Source organism: Benincasa hispida, unplaced genomic scaffold (genome assembly GCF_009727055.1).
Source record: "Benincasa hispida cultivar B227 unplaced genomic scaffold, ASM972705v1 Contig179, whole genome shotgun sequence".
In the NCBI taxonomy this organism is placed as follows: domain Eukaryota; kingdom Viridiplantae; phylum Streptophyta; class Magnoliopsida; order Cucurbitales; family Cucurbitaceae; genus Benincasa; species Benincasa hispida.
In genome coordinates, this window is record NW_024064356.1 from 823,509 (window position 1) to 843,672 (window position 20,164).

The 20,164-nt window shown below is 38.0% G+C and overlaps 1 protein-coding gene across 2 annotated transcripts; it reads left to right on the top strand.

Annotated features, from left to right (window-relative positions):
* Positions 1-1,531: 1,531 nt before the first annotated feature.
* Positions 1,532-7,007, top strand: LOC120069013 (MLO-like protein 4). Of its 2 annotated transcripts, XM_039020669.1 has the most exons (15): positions 1,532-2,025; positions 2,116-2,173; positions 2,290-2,510; positions 3,061-3,177; positions 3,275-3,335; positions 3,468-3,574; positions 3,898-3,972; positions 4,370-4,455; positions 5,037-5,086; positions 5,306-5,346; positions 5,465-5,632; positions 5,720-5,755; positions 6,115-6,182; positions 6,305-6,365; positions 6,447-7,007. In XM_039020669.1, exons 1-15 carry the CDS (start codon positions 1,909-1,911, stop codon positions 6,792-6,794), a joined length of 1,614 nt encoding a protein of 537 aa, XP_038876597.1. In that variant the 5' UTR covers positions 1,532-1,908; the 3' UTR covers positions 6,795-7,007. The 2 variants fall into 2 exon arrangements, with proteins under 2 accessions (XP_038876597.1, XP_038876598.1); XM_039020670.1 differs by lacking the exon at positions 5,465-5,632 and having other exon boundaries at positions 1,535-2,025.
* Positions 7,008-20,164: the final 13,157 nt, after the last annotated feature.

Consider the following 20,164-nt stretch of genomic DNA (forward strand, 5'->3'; position numbering starts at 1 on the left):
ATAAATACCCCAAGAGAGTTTTATTTCACCATACAACTTTAAAACTCTCTAAAGAAAGACTTAAAGAGAAGTGTTGGAAGAAAGTATCCCCATTCCCCCACTTTAGCTTACACACATACATCCTCATTCCCTCTTTTCAGCTCTTCGGCCCCTTAACACATCTCTTCCACACCACATATTAAAGAAAGTAAAGCAAAAGAGGAGAAAGAAAGATGAAGGAAAACGGAGGAAGTGACGGTGGTAGCAACACACACTGGTTTGTCCGCTCAAATTCGACCATCTTTCGCTCACATACAGCCACCCATTACTCAAATCCAACCTGCATATGTGGCTGCTTAGTTCTCCTAAATTCATCATATTCTATTGCAGTTCAACCCCGTTGACTAGCCACTTTGTCCAAATCTGGCCACCACTATTCATATTCGTCGTCATTGATCTAAACCGCTCGAGAATGCATCGCCAATTTCGGGAGAACGCGACACCATTGGCGATAGAGGAGGTGGAAGATAAATTGGAGAATTTGTTTTTTTTAACATTTGTTTAAATATTAAAATATAAGATCTAGAAAATCATAAAGGTCTTAAAGATCTTCCAAAAATATTTTTAAAAAATCATGGCAACAAATTTTAAACCACAAAAGAGCTAGTGTTCAAATCTGGGATACATGATAGTTAAAGGACAATTTTGGTATAACACCCAATCGTTAAACCCTATTTTTAAATTCTAGACATTTTTAAGAAAAAAATTGAAAATAGAAATTTGTTAAAACACCACCTCCCATTTAGACATTGGTACAATTTCTCTAAATATTATTTTGTAATATTTAATTAGCTACAATCAACACTATTTCAAAACTCTTTTGTTACAATTTTTATTATTTGTTATCGTTTTTACCATTATTTTTCATTCATCATTTTTTTATTTTTTACTATAGTATTTACTATATACTACCTAAACTAAAATTGTATACGCCTCCAAAGACTTCTAAGATTCATCACATATAATCCTATTTCAATTAACAAACAATACCATCAAATTTGGTGAATTTTATTTTTTTTTCTAAATATTTTTTACATTATAAATTTATAACAATCAATATAATGATTCGAGGTTAAAATGTTCGAATCTCATTTTTTTTGGAAAAGAAAAATTTGTCTTCTAATAATATGTGATTGAACATTTAGGTAGATTATATAGAGATGAGATAGAATGTAGCTCAAGATAGTATTTTTTAAAAATAAAAATATGCCGTTTCTTTTTTTTTAAAAAAAAAGTATTGGAATTAAAATGTGAAATGAAAGAATTGAACCTCAGACCTCGAAGTCGATAGTACAAGCTCTATACTTCATGTACGTTCTCGTTGGCATAAAAAATATGCACTTTCGGACAAACTAAAACACTTAGCATTAATGTCTATTTCTTCTTCTTTCAGCTGCAATGTCCGATTGATCTTTTTTTTTAATCATCCTTCAACTGCTCTCCCCATTTTAATTTCTTCACCTTCCCTAGTCCATAGCAATTACTACATACCCAAAACACTAGCAAATGGAGTTCAATACTTCTTTTCTTTTGTGTTCATTATGATATGATTTCTTTAACCTTTCTATCATGGAGGATTGGAAAACGACAGAAGCACCCACATTCGTAGTTTATAAATTTCAGAGCCACAGTTGAAGAATCACCAAGTGGAACCCACTTTGCTCGTTGGCTTTGAAACAACTAATGCTCGGTGGCTTCTTAAATTTCCCGACCCCCACCTCCTGATGGTCTCTGTTTTTCGCTACATTATAGCCCACCATTTCGTCGCTGCAATTAATGCGATTGCTTCTGATGAATCCCATACTTGAGGAGACGGTTGAAATGGTTATTTTCAGATGATGAACTGATCGATCGGACTGAGCAGCGGAAATGGGAGAAGATGGACGATCCTTGGCCGTTACCCCCACATGGGCTTTCGCCACAGTGGTCACTCTCATGGTTTCTCTTGGATTCTTTTTCCAAGGCACGTTGAAACGGACCAAAAAGGTAAAATCGACCACGATTCTTTCTGGGTATTTCATGGAATCTTGTTTTTTGAATCTTTTGATTGAGACCCTTTTGTTCTTTTTTTGCCAGTGGTTGGATAGGACGAAGAGAAAATCGTTACTCGCTGCGTTGGAGAAGATTAAAGAAGGTGAAAAAGATGGGTGTTTAATTTTGTTTCCTTTTTTTGGGTTGATTTGTTTCAATGATTTGTGTGGTTTTGTTTCTTGATTGGGTTTATATTTCTGGGTTTTTGTTTTTGAGCAGAGCTGATGCTCTTTGGACTTCTTTCATTGTTGATGGGTCACTGGATTGTTTTTGTTGCAAGAATTTGTGTTAAGTCGTCTGTCTTGAGCAGCCGTTTCTATCCTTGTGCTTTGGAGGTTGATCTGAAACGAGTTAGACATATTTCTATTGCAAGTGAAAACTTGAACATTTCTGTTCCAAGGGAGCATAATAATCCTGGGATACGAGAGTATTGTCCTGAGGTACTTCTTATGCTTTGCTTGATGAAGTTCTTTTAACTTCGAATTATTAAGTTCTCTGTTTGATAGCCATTAACCAAGTATTACGTTTATAAACACTACTAGTCTACTTCCACCTAATAATTTTTTTTTTTTTTTTGTATGTTAGTCTACTTTTTAGGAGTATTTTTGAAATCCAATCCAAGTTTGAGAACTTATAAAAGTGGTTTTTAAAATGTGTTTTTGTTTTTGGAATTTGGCTATGTTGAAATCATGGTGAAGAAATTGTTAGAAAACAAGTATCATAGACCAAAATTCAAATGGTCATCAAACGAGGGGTTAGTAATTAGCTGAAATAGTTAAATTCACGTTAGAATAATTATTTGGAGTTAAACCCACACTCTAGAGGGGACTCCTAAGAGGAAGGCCCCCAACTAGCTCAATATATATATATTTAGAGTTTTTGTTTTATGAGCTAGTGGTGATTTTAACATAGTGTTTGATCACAAGGCTCGAGTCAAGAATGAATTGAAAATTTTATTGTCGTTCAATATGGCTTTATTTTGCGTTCCAGGGTCGTGAATCGTTTGCTTCATATGAAAGTTTAGAGCAGCTTCATCGATTAATATTTGTTCTCGGTGTCACCCATGTTTCGTATAGCTTCATTGCCATTGCCCTGGCTATGATTAAGGTTGGTGATCTCATAATCACTCTGCCTTCAAATTCTTCTTTCTTGATCTCCATGACATCTTGAAGCTTGCTTTTTTTTTTTTCTTCTTCTTGTTCAGATATATGGCTGGAGAGCGTGGGAAAATGAGGCTAAGACTTTGGCCACTCGGAACGCACAAGGTAAATAAAATTGCACCAAATCATTCTTATGGTTTCTAAGCTTTGGAACTTGTTTAAGTCATGACAGATGCATTGAAGAATTTGAAATGAATGTATTTTTGACCTACAATTTTCATAATTTCAACTGAGAAGAATCTGCACAAGCATCATCAACTGGACCAAACATAAGGCGACTATCTACTTTTGTCTTTCACCATACTTCTCATCCATGGAGTCAGCATAGAGTTCTTGTTTGGCTGGTATTTCTTTGTTTTCCTTTGAGCTCTTGACGAAAAAAAACCAATTTCCATGAAAAAAGAAATTTTTACCATTTCTTGTTTTCAAATCTAAAAGAAAGTTTGATCTTTCGTTTATTCAGTCTTCATGGATTTTTGGTCATGTGTATTTACACTACTGCTCAAATTCTCTCGTTTGCACTTGCTTTTATCAAACTGATTATTCTTAAGAGGATTACAAAGCTTCACAATCAAGTCAACCACTATCACTTTATTATGTTATGGAGAACTCAAAACTTGGTGGTTCTTATGTTAATGATTCTAAAGCTAATTATACCAACTTGCAGCTCTGTTTCAGCCGCCAGTTTTGGAGTTCTATTAATCGAGCTGATTACATGGCTTTGCGGCTGGGATTTATCAGTGTATGTTCATTTTGGTACTTAGTAGTCTTGTTGTTTCTATGTTTTCATTCCAAAAATATTTACAATAATAATTAAGTTGATGACTAGAAAGCATAAGATAAATCCCATGTAGGGCTAAAATATTTGGTAATTTTTGCCATTTTGGTTTTTACTTTAAAATGAGGAATCGATGTTGGTGTTTACAAGGAAGATTGAATACTCACAGTGCAAAAAAAAGCACATTATTGTATGCTGAGTATAAGGATGATAGTAAATAACACTAGGGAAAAGTCTATATTTTTGTTAGCTGGTTAGATCAACATGCCTTTTACCAATTTTCTAACTTCACTGTTTATTTCTTTCTTTTTACTATTATTATTATCATTATTATTTTTGTTTGTTTTCTTTTGGAATGTAGACTCATGAACTTCCTATATCATATGACTTCCATAATTATATGCTTCGAAGCATGGACGATGAATTTCGCGATATGGTTGGTATAAGGTTGTATTCTGTAACTTTATGCTATACTTCATTAGGTGATGGCTCAATATGATAAGGTGTAAATGTAATTGCAGTTTTTTATTTTAAGATTTTCTGCTACCAAAAGGTTTGTGTATCAGTCATGTTTGCTACCACAATGTGTTACTAGCTTGCCAAGTTTGCTTTCTCAAGGATGGCCGTCTATAAATCTGTTAGGAATTAAAATCCATATTATTTAGAAGTGGAGAAGACCATGAATTTAATTGTTAGCTTGTTTACTAATAATTGGTTTTCAACTTCTTCTTTTTCTTCTTTTTCAAATCACGTTTGTCAAAAATGTTCAGAAAATCTTAACCAAATAAAACTACAAAGATGGTTCTTACAAAATCATAAAGATGGTTCTTATAATCTGTTTTTTGCATTTGACATTTGGTTGACTTGGAAAGTGTTTTATATGGTAGAAAACAAAATAAAAGCTGTCGATAAACTGCCTTACTTTTTGAAAACATAATACCAAAATTAAATACCATTACGTTTCAAATTTAGATTCCTTTAGTATTAGTTTATCACCTGGTTTATCACTTTTTCATCTGGATGTGCAGTGTGCCACTCTGGATATATGCCATTGCTTGCATCTTCCTGAACTTCCATGGTAATCTTTGATCTCCCAATTCTTTAACTGAAAAGCTTTAGAAGGTTTTGATCGGTTTAATAAAGTAAATTTCTTTTCAATCGGATGAATGCTGTTTCATGAAGAACTTGATTTGAATTCAATCTTACTGGGTCATCCAAACATGGAAATTTATATTTGCATTTTGGCCCTATTTGTTAATGCTGAATTATGATTTCTGACTGAACCATCCTTATTCAGGAAGCAATATTTACTTTTGGCTTTCCTTTCTCCCTGCAATTGTAAGTTCTTTCTGTTCATCTTTGTCTGGTTTCTATGTTCCGGTCCTCGGAATGGTTCACTCTGACAATAATATACCATCTCTGTTTTTATTTTGCCTTTGTAAACCAAAACTAATAGTTGATTCTGCTAATCGGGACAAAACTGCACCGGGTAGTGGTAAAGTTGGCTGTAGAAGTTGTGGATACATCTCCAAGGGGATATTATCGTTTTAACTTAAGGGATGAGCTGTTTTGGTTTGGGAAGCCTAAGCTTCTTTTATGGTTGATACAATTTATATCCTTCCAGGTTACTAAATGAAAAATAACCCAGTTTCTTTTAGAGTAGTACTTCATCCTGTAGTATTTTTATTTCTTAGTTGCATTTCTTTTGCAGAATGCTTTTGAGATGGCTACATTTATTTGGTCCCTGGTAAGTATTCAATGAACGTATGTTGTTTCTCTCAAACTTGAACCCCAAATATACTATACTTAGAAACTATAGGTGGTCTGGTTTCCTTTTCTCAAAACTAGTCGGAACCAGTTCACCAACTTTATAACTGAGTTTTTACTTTGAATCAACTAAGAAGTTGGAGTACATTATCTCTATTCACTGATGTTGCCATATCATTTTCCCTGTCTTGAGCCCAAATGTGGAGATCTCTGCTTTAGTTATGGTAGTTAATGGAGTGCCTCTTGTTTGGGAAGGTCATGACCTTGGGTTTTTGTTTCATTCTTTGATTTGGTATTGTATTTTTTTTTTTTTTTACTGACTGAAATCTTAGCTTTCAGTGGGAAATTAAGGAACCTTCTTGTTTCATGGATAACGAAACATACGTTGGTATCCGATTGGCCTTTGGGTAAGTGATGTCCTACTCCCAAACGAAACATATGTCGTAACCGACGTATGTCTATTCCTTTTATTCATTAAAGATCATAAATCCATTTGGTGGTCTGACAACTTGATTGTTGTTCATTGCAGGGTTATCACTCAGTTTTGGTGTAGCTTCATTACATTCCCACTCTATGTTATAGTAACTCAGGTATCGTTGGTCTATCTTTCAACTCTCCAATCTCATCGAACTCCCTCCCAATTTGAGTTAGTGTAAATCTGCTTGCCGTAGATGGGATCGAAGGTCAAGAAATCACTTGTGTCGGAGAATGTCCGAAATTCGCTTCATCAATGGAAAAGAAGAGTGAAGGCAAGGCCGGGTGCTTCTTCCTCGGTTACACTTATGGGTGCAACATCACTTTCATCCTCTGTTTGTACAATGGATGATCACGGTCAGGTGATCAACGACACTACCGTGAATTGCTCGGAAGGAAGCACATCAAATGCTGCGCAATGCACACATTTCTCCCAGTTGCTTCAGCCAGCTTCGTCGGACGACACGGACATACAAATATCTGTTAGTTCTAGTCCTCCTCACATTACTTCCAACAACAGAAATGAAGGCAATGAGGATCATTGAGGGCAGTCATCTAAAACAAAACTGCTCGAGTCTCTTTCCACTGTATTAAGCCTACTTTTGAGCTTGTGTTCATTGCAACTCAAAAAGAAATTTGGCTCTGTTTTTCCTAGTGTTGAGAGGTTGGAACTTCTGGTTCAATATCAAGAAATGTACCAAAAGGGACTCATTTACATAAAAATAAGAAAGGCCTATGGTGTGAATTTATTATTGCAATTAGATTTAAATTTTATTTTGGTCACTTTAATATTTTTTGGTTCTTTATTTTTGAAAATTGTCTTTGTTTTCATCTTCGTTTGCTCTGGGTCAATCTTGTTGCAAGCGAGATTATGGTTATTTTTTAAAAACAAATTACTTTATTAAATCAAAACTTTAAAGATGATTTTTTTTTCAACAAAAACATAGTCTAAATTTCTTCAGAAGTATTCATAAAAAAAATATTTTAATCTTAATGAAATTTAAAAAATTACTATTTTTATGTTGTTTAAGTTTTGGTCTGGGATTTTTTAATGGGTTCTTTTAAGTATAAAATTTTAATTAGTAAATAAAATAAAGAAACACAATTAAACAATTTCAGTCCATTCCAAGCACAAGCCAATTAGGATTGGTTAAAAATATATTTGGTTCTTAAACTTTCATGAAATTGATAATTTAATCCCTAAACTTTAGTTGGTAATGATTTAGTCTCTATCAAGAAAAATCTGAGAAATTTGTACAGATGACCCAAAAATTGGGCCCAAAATGTCAAATGACCCATTTTTAAAAAATAATGTTAATTGACCCTCTGCTGACATTGTCGCCATACCAAATTATGTAAATTGCCTTTACACTGGCTTCACGAGGTAAATCTCGCTCTTGTTTGATTAAACTCTCTCGCTTGAAATTTCCTGGTTTGATGTGATTGCTCGTTAGTGTATTGTTGATTTGACAAAATGTCACGACGGAAGCCTCAAATCAAATCAATAATACCTAAACACAATACAATGGTGATTTCTTTAAACTCTAAACTCCATTTTAAAGGTGATTACTTCTCTGGTTTTCAACGGTGTTTTGTTGAACGGAGATTTTTCAAACGGGGATTTCCAAGACGAGGCTTTCTCAGAAAGGAATAGCTTTTTCATAAAGGTGAATTATTTTTAGTATGTTTAATTATTTTTGATGTGTTATTTCTGGAAATGTAGCATTACGAAATTTTGTATTGGGAGAGAGTAAGAAAGAGGAAGAGTAAGAGAGAGAGCGAGATGTTGAGCGAGAGCGAGATTTTGAGAGAGAGCAAGAGTACACTTCAATTGCTTGTACAACTTAATGACAAATGTTCTCTTGCTTTGTAGGATGACAAAAAAGTGTCTATTTATTCGATTTGGAGGTGATTGGGATGAGAATGAAAGTTCGTATATTGGGGGACAGTTGAAATGAATTATTGTGCCCCCTACAGTGAATTATGAAGAACTTAAATATCGCATATACAAGGCTACAAAAGCCAGTTCTTCAGAGTTTGATCTTATCCTGAAAGTTAAATATAATCTTGAATTTGAAGCCCCTCCACAATGCATAACGGATGATGATGATCTTCACTTCCTTCTTTTGCGAGAAGAGCTTAGTAGACTTCAGATAGCTGTAACGTTGAAGCCTAAACAGGACGGAATGAGGTTTGGAAATGTGAGTTATGATGATACGGCTGTGGACAAACTATTGAAATAGAAGAAAAGAAGATGACACAAGGAGTTTACGTGGAAAACCCTAATTCAGCAAATATAGTATAAATTACAAAAATGCCTTTAGGGCTAATTCAACGTATTTCAACACTCCCCCTCAAGTTGAGGCGTAGATATCGGCAAGACCCAACTTGCTAATACAAGCTTCAAATGTCTGTCTCGATAACCCTTTCGTAAAAACATCTGCAATCTGTTGGACTGAAGGTACATAGGGAATACAAATAGTTCCGCGATCTAACTTTTCTTTAATAAAGTGCCTGTTGATTTCCACATATTTGGTTCTATCATGTTGCACGAGATTATTCGCAATACTGATGGCAGCCTTTTTATCACAACACAATTTCATGGGCCCCAGACTACTCTCGTGAAGATCAGATAAAACTTTCTGCAACCAGATTTCTTCACACACTCCCAGATTCATAGCTCTATATTCTGCCTCAGTACTACTTCAGGTCACTACACCCTGTTTTTTACTCCGTCATACCAAATTTTCCCATACCAGTACCCTAAGGTTGACCTTCTATCAGTCACAGATCCGACCCAATCTGAGTCAGTATATGCCTCGATGCTCCGTGTGTCATGTTTCCTGAACACCAAGCCCTTTCTAGGGGTGGACTTCAGGTATCTCAAAATTTGAGTCACGGTTTCCATGTGCTCCTCATATGGACTCTGCATGAACTGACTTACTACACTCACAGCATAGGAGATGTCGGGCCTAGTATGAGACAAGTAAATCAGTTTTCCTACTAAGCGTTGATACCTCTCCTTATTCACAGGAACTCCTTCCGGAATACTTTTCAGTTTGCTATTGACCTCAATAGGAGTGTCAATAGGTTTGCATCCAATCATTCTTGTTTCTTTTAACAAGTCCAGAGTGTACTTCCGCTGAGATACAGATATTCCTGCTTTTGATCTTGCCACTTCCATCCCTAGAAAATACCTCAAACTACCAAGATCCTTTATTTCAAATTCACCTGTCATCCTTTGTTTTAGCTTAGTAATTTCTATCGTGTCATCCCCTGATAGGATGATGTCATCAACATACACTACCAACACAGCAATCTTTCTAAGGGTGATTTTTTGGTAAACAAGGTATGATCAGAATGCCCCTGAACAAACCCTTGGGACTTAATAAACACGATGAACCTGTCAAACCATGCCGTAGGGGACTGCTTCAACCCATATAAAGACTTCCTGAGTTTGCAAACATGATTCCCAAACTTAGCTTTGAAACCTGGAGGTGGACTCATATAAACTTCCTCTTCCAACTTACCATTTAGGAAGGTGTTCTTTACATCTAGTTGATGTAGGGGCCAATCTTTATTTACGGCGACAGACAGAAGAACACAAATCGTGTTTAACTTAGCCACTGGGGAAAAAGTTTCTGAATAATCAATCTCATACGTCTGAGTGAACCCTTTAGCAACTAACCTGGCTTTATACCTCTCGAGTGTTCTGTCAGACTTATACTTCACTGTGAACACCCACTTGCAACCAACTGTTTTGTAACCTCTAAGGAGAGCTACTAACTCCCAAGTCTTATTTGCCTTGAGAGCTCTCATTTCCTCCATTACTGCTGCTTTCCACTCGAGAACTTCCATGGTCGCATGTACACTGGCAGGTATTGCTAGAGCATCCAGCTGAGTAGTAAAAGCCTTAAAACCAGGAGATAAGTTACTATAGGTCAGAAAACTATGCAAAGGGTATTTTGTACATGACCTGGTTCCTTTTCTCAAAGCAATTGACATATCCAAAGTAGTATCATAGTCGTCAATTTTCGTCTGTCCCTCTTCAGTATCAAACTTTTGAGACAATTTTGCATCTTCTTGAGGATCTTTCAGCACCTTATTATCTCCTGAAGTTTCAACCTTCTCTGAGTTCATTTCATCGTTTTCTATGTTCTCAAACTTCTCTTCAAGACTCTTCTCTGAAACAACAGGATCTTGAACCTAAGCTGGTTCCGATGCTTGGATACTTTCCAATGGAACACCAGAGGTTTCCTGAATTTCCTTTCTGAGATTCTTCCTATAGTATGTTATCCAGAGCACTTGTCTAATAGGAAGAACCGACACGGGAACAACAAGAGCAGAGTTAGGTTCAAGACTAGGTAGACTAGGTTCAAGAACATTGGGGCTAGGCTCAGGTTCAGGAATATTAGGACTAGGCTCAAGATTGAGGCTAATGGGTACGGAGTACGTGGAACTGTTAGTCTCTTCTTCATTCGTGGTCTCCCCCTGAAGATGACTAACGGGAAAGAACGGTTTATCTTCAAGGAACGTGACAACCATAGTGACAAAATATTTTCTGGAAGACGGATGAAAGCATTTATAGCCTCGCTGATGAAGGGGATACCCGACAAACACACATTTTTTAGCTCGTGGAGCAAACTTAGTCCGGTGTGGACCATGAGTATGAACAAAGGCTGTACACCTGTCTCTTATACACATCTAGATGTGTATAAGAGACAGTTTATAGCCTCGCTGATGAAGGGGATACCCGACAAACACACATTTTTTAGCTCGTGGAGCAAACTTAGTCCGGTGTGGACCATGAGTATGAACAAAGGTTGTACACCCAAACACACGAAGAGGAACCTGAAGACTAAGACGGGTAGACTGATAGGACTCTTTGAAGCACTCAAGAGGGGTTTGAAACTTTAGAACTTGTGAAGGAATTCTATTAATTAGATGAGCTGCAGTAAGAATCGCATCTCCCCACAGGTACGAAAGGAGAGATGCTGGAATTATCAAGGAACGGGCAACTTCAATGAGATGGCGATTTTTCCGTTCAGCTACCCCATTTTGTTGTGGAGTATATACACACGAGTTTTGATGGATGATCCCTTTTGACACTAAGAATTCCTGGAAGGTATGATTGACAAACTCACGACCATTGTCACTTCGAAGAATGGCAATTTTTGTGTTGAACTGTGTTAAAACAGTGGTATAAAACTATTTGAAGATAGATAAAACCTCAGACTTATCAGCAAGGAGATATACCCATGTGAGTCGGGTATGGTCATCGATGAAAGTTACAAACCACCGTTTACCAGACAGGGTAGAGATGCTTGAGGGACCCCAAACATCACTGTGGACCAGGTGGAAAGGCTAGTAGGTTTATAGGGCTGAGAAACAAACGATACATGAGGTTGTTTAGCACGTATACAGACATCACAAGATAATGAAGAAACATTCACATTATGGAATAAATGAGGAAATAAATATCGCATATATTGAAAATTAGGATGTCCAAGATGAAAATGCCACAATAAATAATTTGTTTTAGACATAGTAAATGAAGATAAAAGACTAGTCCTAAACAAGCTTCTGGAGGAAGCATTTGCAGAAAGGAAATATAGGCCTCTGTCATATCGGGCAGTGCCAATCATCTTCCTCGAGCTCAAGTCCTGAAACAAAGCAGTATCTGGTGAGAAGACAACTCTACAGTTCAAATATTTTGTTATTTTTCTTATTGATAATAAGTTATAAGAAATTTTGGGCACATGTAAGACATTTTGTAGAGTTAATCCCTGAAATGCCGACAGTCTGCCTTTTCTAGCAACAGGAGTGAAGGACCCATTCGCAATTCGAATTCTCTCATTTCCAGCACTTGGATAGTATGAGAGAAACCGGTCGGATGAGCCAGTTAAGTGATTGGTCGCTCCTGAATCTAGAATCCATAACTCATTCCCTTCAACAAGGAAACTAAAAGATTGAGGGTTACCTGATTGAGCAACTGTTTCGATCTCTATGGTACCTGAAATCACCAGGGTTGGTCACTGGAGGCTGTGTCTGAGGTTGTGCAGCCCCCTCAACTGATTCACCCACTAGAGCACGCCCAGATTTTGACTTGTCATTCGGAGGGCGACGTTTACCATTTGAAGGCAACCATGCAATTTCCAGCACTGATCCTTTGTGTGCCACTGTTTTTTGCAATGCTTACATACTGGGGGTGTTTTACTATTCTGTTTGTCACCATCAGCTCCAGCGGACTTTACCTTGAAGGCAGTTGACTTTACAGTGGTAACACCCAGCCCGTTCATTGTACGCGATCTATCTTCTTCCAATCTAACCTCTGAATAGACCTCCATGAGAGACGGAATTGGTTTCTGCCCTAGTATTCGACTACGAACTGTATCAAATTTCGGGTGCAATCCAGCAAGAAAATCATACACACGTTCAACTCTTCATTCTTGGAGTATTGAATTCCATCTTGTGGGCAGTTCCAAATTATCTCCCGACATAGATCTATTTCTTGCCATAACAATGACATCTTGCTGAAGTATGACGTTACATCCATGCTCCCTTGTTTGCATTCGTGAACCTGTTTACGTAGAGTATACAGGCTGGATGCATTCTGACGCCTCGATATATAACCGTCAAACTGCATCCCAAATATCTCAGGCAGTGGCTAAATAGAGTAAAGGTTTCCCAATTGTGGGTTCCATGCTACTGATCAACATTGAGCAGAGCAAAGAATCCTCTGTCTTCCAGACACGCTCTTGAGGATCCCCAGGATTTGGTCGTGGTATCTATCCTGTCAAATATCCAAACTTATCGCTCCTCAAGAACCATTTTAATTGTTTGGGACCAAAGAAGTAATTTTGCCCATTCAACTTTCTCCCGTGATCATTCCTGCAGAATTTCCAATAGTTCCAGATAAAAAAATTAGTAGTAAGAAGAGTAGGAAACATTGATACCGATTTTCTGAATACATCTGGAAGAAATCATGGCCATTCAATCTGGCTCCAAGGGCGGCCATCTGTTGCTGGAGACTAACAAATTGTTGTTGGAGTTCCCCATGAGATTCAGAATCTAGAATTTTTCTGTCCAAAAACCATGGGATTTTCTTCAACGGAATCACCCATTCGAAACTGAGGCTGAACTGGATACACATGAGGAAGAAGTTGTCCACCATGGTACTGTGAAGAAGCTATTGCCGGAAGTCCACTAGCGGCAAAGTTCGGCAACCGGTGACCGGCGCTGCTCCCAGACGACTACGATGGTGGGTAACGGACAGAAGGCTCGGCGATCGACTGCGAGGTTGAAGAAATCGCGCTGATCTGACCCGACCTGGCAGCTGGAGCAAACCCACGATCGTCTGGTACAGATCCGGTTCTGTGCGACGCCGAGGGACCAATCGGCTGTAAATCGTTCGCGTGCGCCGACTGGAGGACGTGCGAAACTGAGACGGTCGCGTGCGAAGATGAGGGTTCGATCGGTTGTGAACCGCTCATGTGCGTCGGCTAGAGAGCGTGCGAAGCGAAGAGACCTTCCTTGATGGTGTTCGACTGGAACGGCTGAGTCTGAAAGCTAATCGGCACGCCGGCTGGAGTAAGCTCACCACCTACTGTTCGGCTCACCGGCTGGATCTGTTCGGCTGAGCCACCTGGGATGATGGTTCGGAGATAGCGGTCAACTGCTGCTTGAATCACAGACTCATTAGTCAGCGTACCTTCACTTATCAAATTTGATGATTGAGTTTCTTCTATCGGGGCTAGGGTTTCATCACCTTGCTCTGATACCATATTGAAATAGAAGAAAAGAAGACGACACAGACAATACGAGGAATCATATCAGTTTCGTCGGAAAGAGGATGATATTCCATTGTTTACCAACACTGATATTCATTGTCTACCAACACTGTACCATCAACATTCGATTATATGGATTGTGGTCCTTCGGTGGATGTGGATGTGAATGAGCAACCAGTAGGATTGAACGAAATAGATCGTTATCATGGAGATGTGCATCGTTCTACAGTAGCTTTAGTGGTTCCACCATCTGCGTCTTCAAGTCATAGGACAGAGTTGATTATACTTGGAACCTCTTCATCTGGGATAGAGGATGTTGAAGTTGGTCAACTATTTTTTAGCAAAAAGGACTTGAAAATGAGATTATCTATTCTGTCCATCAACAGAAATTTTGAATTTAAGGTTAGGAAATCAACTAAATCTCTGTTCGCTGTCAAATGCATTGGGGAGACATGTAAGTGAAGACTTTGTGCAGTCAAAATGGAAGGGTCTGATATTCAAGATCATAAAGTACTACAGTTCGCACACATGTTTCATAGGAATTTTGAATCACGACCATAGACAAGCAACTGCTACGGTTGTTGGTCAACTCATCAAAGATAAGTTCACGGGCATAGGACGTATTTGTAAACCTTGTCATATCGTTGAGGATATCAGGAGAGATTATGGCGTGAACATAAGTTATGATAAAGCGTGACGTGCAAGGGAAGCCGCGTATGATCTCACTAGGTACTCCAGAATACTCATACTTCATACTACATGCTTAGGGAGAAGCGCTAAAAATAGAGAATCCGGATATAGTCTTTGAGATCGAACTTGAAGATGAGATGCATTTCAAGTATATGTTTATGGCATTAGGGCCTTGTATTAGAGGTTTTGCAAGCTGTCGGCCTTGTATTATTATTGATGGGTTGCACTTGAAAGAAAAATACAAAGGCACCATGTTGGTTGCGGTTTCTATGGACGAGAACAATCAATTATACCCACTAGCATATGCTATAGTGGACAATGAAACCGATCGATCATAGAAATGGTTTATGTCAAACTTGAAATGCAGTATCGGAGAACCCGATAATCTGGTGTTTGTGTCTGATCAAATGGTATCTATCGGCAATGCTATTCATGCATTTTTTCCCACAACATTTCATGGATTGTGCACATGGCATATAGAATAGAATCTGGTTACAAACTTTAAAGATAGCACGGTTGTTGGGATATTTAGAGATGCAGCAAGGCCATTTCGCATGACAGAGTTCCAGACAAAATGGGACGAACTCCACAGTTTTAGAGTGGTGCTGTCATAAAATATTTGAAAGACATTGGTCTTCAAAGGTGGGCACGGGTTTACCAAATAGAATGAAGATATGATAACATGACATCCAACAGTGCAAAGTGTTTTAATTCTTTAACTAAAGAGTATCGACTAATGCCCATAGTATGCTTGATTGAACATATTAGAGGAATACTCCAATCGTGGTTTTACGAACGGAGGAATTACTGGGCATCTCGAACGATATTGCACTCTGACTACTGTGAAACCCGATTAGCGAGTGAAGCTGATAAGGGCAGATGATATCGGGTGGAGCCTATTGATTGTTATCGGGTACACGTGCGAGATAATCGATTGGACGGTATTGTCAATCTTCACACGAAGGAATGCACGTGTAAAGAATTCGACTCACTTGGTATCCCGTGTTCCCATGCAATTGTTGCTGCCAAGGAAAGAAATATACCCATCCACAGTCTTTGCAGTCGATTTTATACAGTGGACTCTCTAATGACTGTCTCTTATACACATCTAGATGTGTATAAGAGACAGGAAAGAAATATACCCATCCACAGTCTTTGCAGTCGATTTTATACAGTGGACTCTCTAATGATTGCGTATGCGGAGCCTATAAATCCACTTGGCCACATATCTGAATGGAAAAGACCTTCTGGATACGTAGAAAAGATTATCCTTCCCAAAGTTTGTGCCACAAGCTGGGCGACAAAGAGTGAGAAGAATACCATCCAGAGGAGAATTTCGCAGACAAATAAAATGTGGTCGGTGTGGGAATAATGGACATAACCGCCAAAATTGTACTGAACCGCTTACAACCGTGCGATGTGCCAAAAATGCTGGAGACTGAGACATAAACACCCCTCATCCAGTTTAGTTATAAATACCATTGATCATTTTTTCATACGTCATACTTATAACATACTTCATTGTTTTTCATACTTCATACTTGTAACACTTCGTACTTTATACTTTCATCTTGTAAACAAAAAACAATAACAAGCTGGAGTATTTATATAATAGCCATCTTCATACTTGTAACAAAAATGGATAACTTTATACTCTCTCAATCTTCATACTGAAAACAAAAAACAATAACTTCATACTCTCTCAATCTTCATATTTGTAACAAAAGTGGATAACAAATACTCTTTCAATCTTCATACTTGTAACAAAAAACAATGATTTCATACTCTCTCAATCTTCATACTTGTAACAAAAAACAATGATTTCATACTCTCTCAATCTTCATACTTGTAACAAAAATGAATAACAAATACTCTCTCAATCTCGCTCTCTCTGAACATCTCGCTCTCTCTCAATTTCGCTCTCTCTCACAATCTCACTCTCTTTGAACATCTCACTCTCTCTTACAATCTTGCTCTCTCTGAACATCTCGCTCTCTCTTAACATCTCGCCCTCTCAATCTTTGAACTTCGGACCTTGAACCATATAATGTTCTCAGCTCAATTATGCATGTTCTGATAAAATTCTGATATTGAACTTTGAACTTTGAACTTACATAAAAAATAGATGTTCAATTATACAATGAAAAGAGCAGTAGTTCCATTATACATAAAAAATGCATGTTCTGATAAAATTCTGATATTGAACTTTGAACTTTGAACTTTCATAAAAAATATATGTTCAATTATACAATGAAAAGAGCAGTAGCTCCATTATACATAAAAAATGCATGTTCTGATAAAATTNGAACTTTGAACTTTCATAAAAAATATATGTTCAATTATACAATGAAAAGAGCAGTAGCTCCATTATACATAAAAAATGCATGTTCTGATAAAATTCTGATATTGAACTTTTATAAAAAATATATGTTCAATTATACAATGAATGTTTTTACATACATAAAAAATACAATAAAAAATACAATGTTATATACATATAAAAAATATGGAGTGTTTGCCCATAGCTGACACGCTAATTGCATCTTATATTTACTCATCTTCTCCTGAGTGATTACGGATGGATCAGCACCAATCACCAGGTGTTCCAATAGTTTTATTGCGAAGATGCCACAATCAAACGACCCATGTTGTATGTCGACGTTCATAGGTCGCGAGATTTTCCAACGGGCTGTGGATAAGTCCGGCTTCGATCGATCCACGTCACAGTAGTGAAGTAGGGATGGTACTGTGACCGTCAATAGCTCTAGCCAATTCACCAGCTTTGTCATTGGTGTGTATGATGGAAGTGAATCGAACACGAATATGTGGCCTCTATTAATGTCCATTGCAAGGACCATCCAGTGGTCACTGATATTCATTGCCATATAAACGAAATCCACATCTGGCCATTTGACATCGAATTTATCGTTGACGTAGTCCTTATACGTGTCTTCATCTTCCCAAGCTAGGGTAGCCTCCAGAAGTGACTTATTCTTTATTCGTTTAAATACCCCACCACGAGCATTAATGTGACTCTGTCAAATAAAATGAGAAGTTAAGTAAAGAAGTAAAGACCAGGAAACTTAACGAAATGAGAAGTTAAGAAACGAAATATCAAAATTTACTGTTACACCAATTGGCAAGATGGTGAACTTATGCATGCACATGTCGGGCCGGGTATAAAATTTATCTTTCATAAAATAAAATAAAGTATTTATGGTCTGAACAAAAAAAATAATATGTTAGTAAAAGTACAAGATAGCCAACATGTAAAGACGTAAAGACTAGGATACTTACATCGCATTCGACCAACGAATTCGGGGTAATCAATTCCTTGAGAATTGTTTGGTGAGTGGTTTAAAGGAGTTCTCTCGAACCTCGTTGTCTGTATTATCGTCCGAGATCTAGCTCATCATTTTTGTCAGGATATTGTGTGGAACATCGTGTGCTACGTTATATGTGACGATCGATCTGGATATTGACGTAGCTACACCTAGGAGAGGATGTTTAGCCACACTTTTCTTCTTTACTTGGGCCGGGGGTGTATATTTATCAACCAGTTTTCTCTTATGACTAATTCTTCGAGATTCCTACATAAACAGATAACAAAACGTTACTCATCAAGAAATATAAAAATATAAACAAAGATTACTGATCAATAAATTACTCACCAATGGAACTTCTTCTGTGGTCGTAACAATCCCAGAAGTGTCTACCTCTGGGATGCCAGACATGTCAGCCTCTGTATGTGGCATGGTGATTAAGGTAGACATGTCGGGCTCTGTTTATGGGACGTCGGCCTGTATAGGTTCAACGTCAATCGATGATGCCGTGGCAGTGGTGGTATCGGGTTGTACAGGGGGGTGGGAGTAGGTGAAGTGGTGGTATCAGGCTGTAAAGAGGGGATGGGGATGGGAGTGTCAGAGGCAGTCACAGTCGTATTGGGATCCCAAGATGGGATGGGTGACCTGGTCATCTTCTCATTCATCGTGGAACCCTTCAATTAGTAAAGTAAAATGGTGAGTTCACGAACATGTAAAAGCTAAACACATAAAGACATAAAATGATGCAAACCTTGCACATAGACTGCAACAATGACAGGATGGCCGACAATTGCCCTTTCATGTTAGTCATGTTTTCTTCCATACTGGATACACGACTATCTAAACTCGATATACGGCCATCCAAACTCGATAGTGATCTGTCAATAGACCGTAGGTACGAATAAATAGACTCATCAGCATTGGCTCCCTCCCTGCGGCGGGCAACACACTCAGGACACTCCTCATCCACAGGTCGCTCTGTATCGGAGTCCGCAAGAAAGACATCAACTTGGTTCAACTCGTCCTCCTCGTGTACGTTCCTCATCATATCATGGAATATATCATCACTACGTGTGTATGTCCCTCATTCCACCCTTCCATATTCAGCATCCTCGTGCTCAGAATGCTCGAGTTCATCCCCTCCCTCCACCCTGACAACCTCATCATTATCATCTCCACGATGGTCATCATCGTCACTTTCACTTTCAGGACTATCCCCCTCACTCGTCGACCTATTGCCATTTTCAAAACTATCATCATCCGCACCTAGCTCAAATATAGGTTGTCGTTCCACTAGGGTATCCCGAAACTCCCTTTCAGCATCTGACATCACAGTGCCTTCTTTCATCTTTATCTACATTAACAACCCAGTAAATTGGTTAGTTCAATTTAACAATCAGATAAACATATTATGCATAGAGTAAACGTACATTGTTAGACTCGAATATCTCTCTCTCGAGTACTTTGAAGGACACTGAGTGGGAGCATGACCATCGTAATATGCGGGGCAAAGCCATCTTACTCCTTCACCCCGTAATGTTCCCAGCTATCGATGAAACTAGAATCTCGTACGTCCATACCTAAATAAAATTTAAAATATATTAAGAACAATAATAATGTTAGATCAAACAACACAATTATTATGTTAATCAATTTTACCTGAAACGCTTGTGGAAATCCACGTAAGGAGTACTTCACAACGTAATTTTTATTTGCTTTGACCCTCGTCTTGTATAGACTGCTCTTATCATTCAACGCAGTCTTTAGGGCATCTAATGTCCTCTCCCAAATAATGATACCCCAACCAAGACTATTGTAGTACTCCAAGTTTTGAACATCCTTGAAACGTTTGAGGTCGACTGCATTTTTCTGTTTGTTTTTTCCCATCATTGCGATCTCAGTATAGTAAACTAGGCTGATCTTCACAACATCATCATCATTTTCAAACTCTAAGTCCTTGTATTTTTCTTCAAGTTCATGGAGGTGTAAAGTGTCCTTCGTCACTCGATTACCAAAGTACTTGATAGCAAATTCATATAAGGACTACTGGTTCCGATCAACTCGTGATGGGGATTGCCACAAACCAGTCATTACCAAAAAGTCATCCTTCGA

Bases quoted from the DNA above. Each gene is read 5' to 3' on its own strand.
- LOC120069013 (XM_039020669.1), top strand. From the start codon at position 1,909: ATGGGAGAAGATGGACGATCCTTGGCCGTTACCCCCACATGGGCTTTC. The intron at 2,511-3,060 runs GTACTTCTTATG...TTTGCGTTCCAG, and splicing joins TACGAGAGTATTGTCCTGAG to GGTCGTGAATCGTTTGCTTC. The intron at 4,456-5,036 runs GTTGTATTCTGT...CTGGATGTGCAG, and splicing joins CGCGATATGGTTGGTATAAG to TGTGCCACTCTGGATATATG.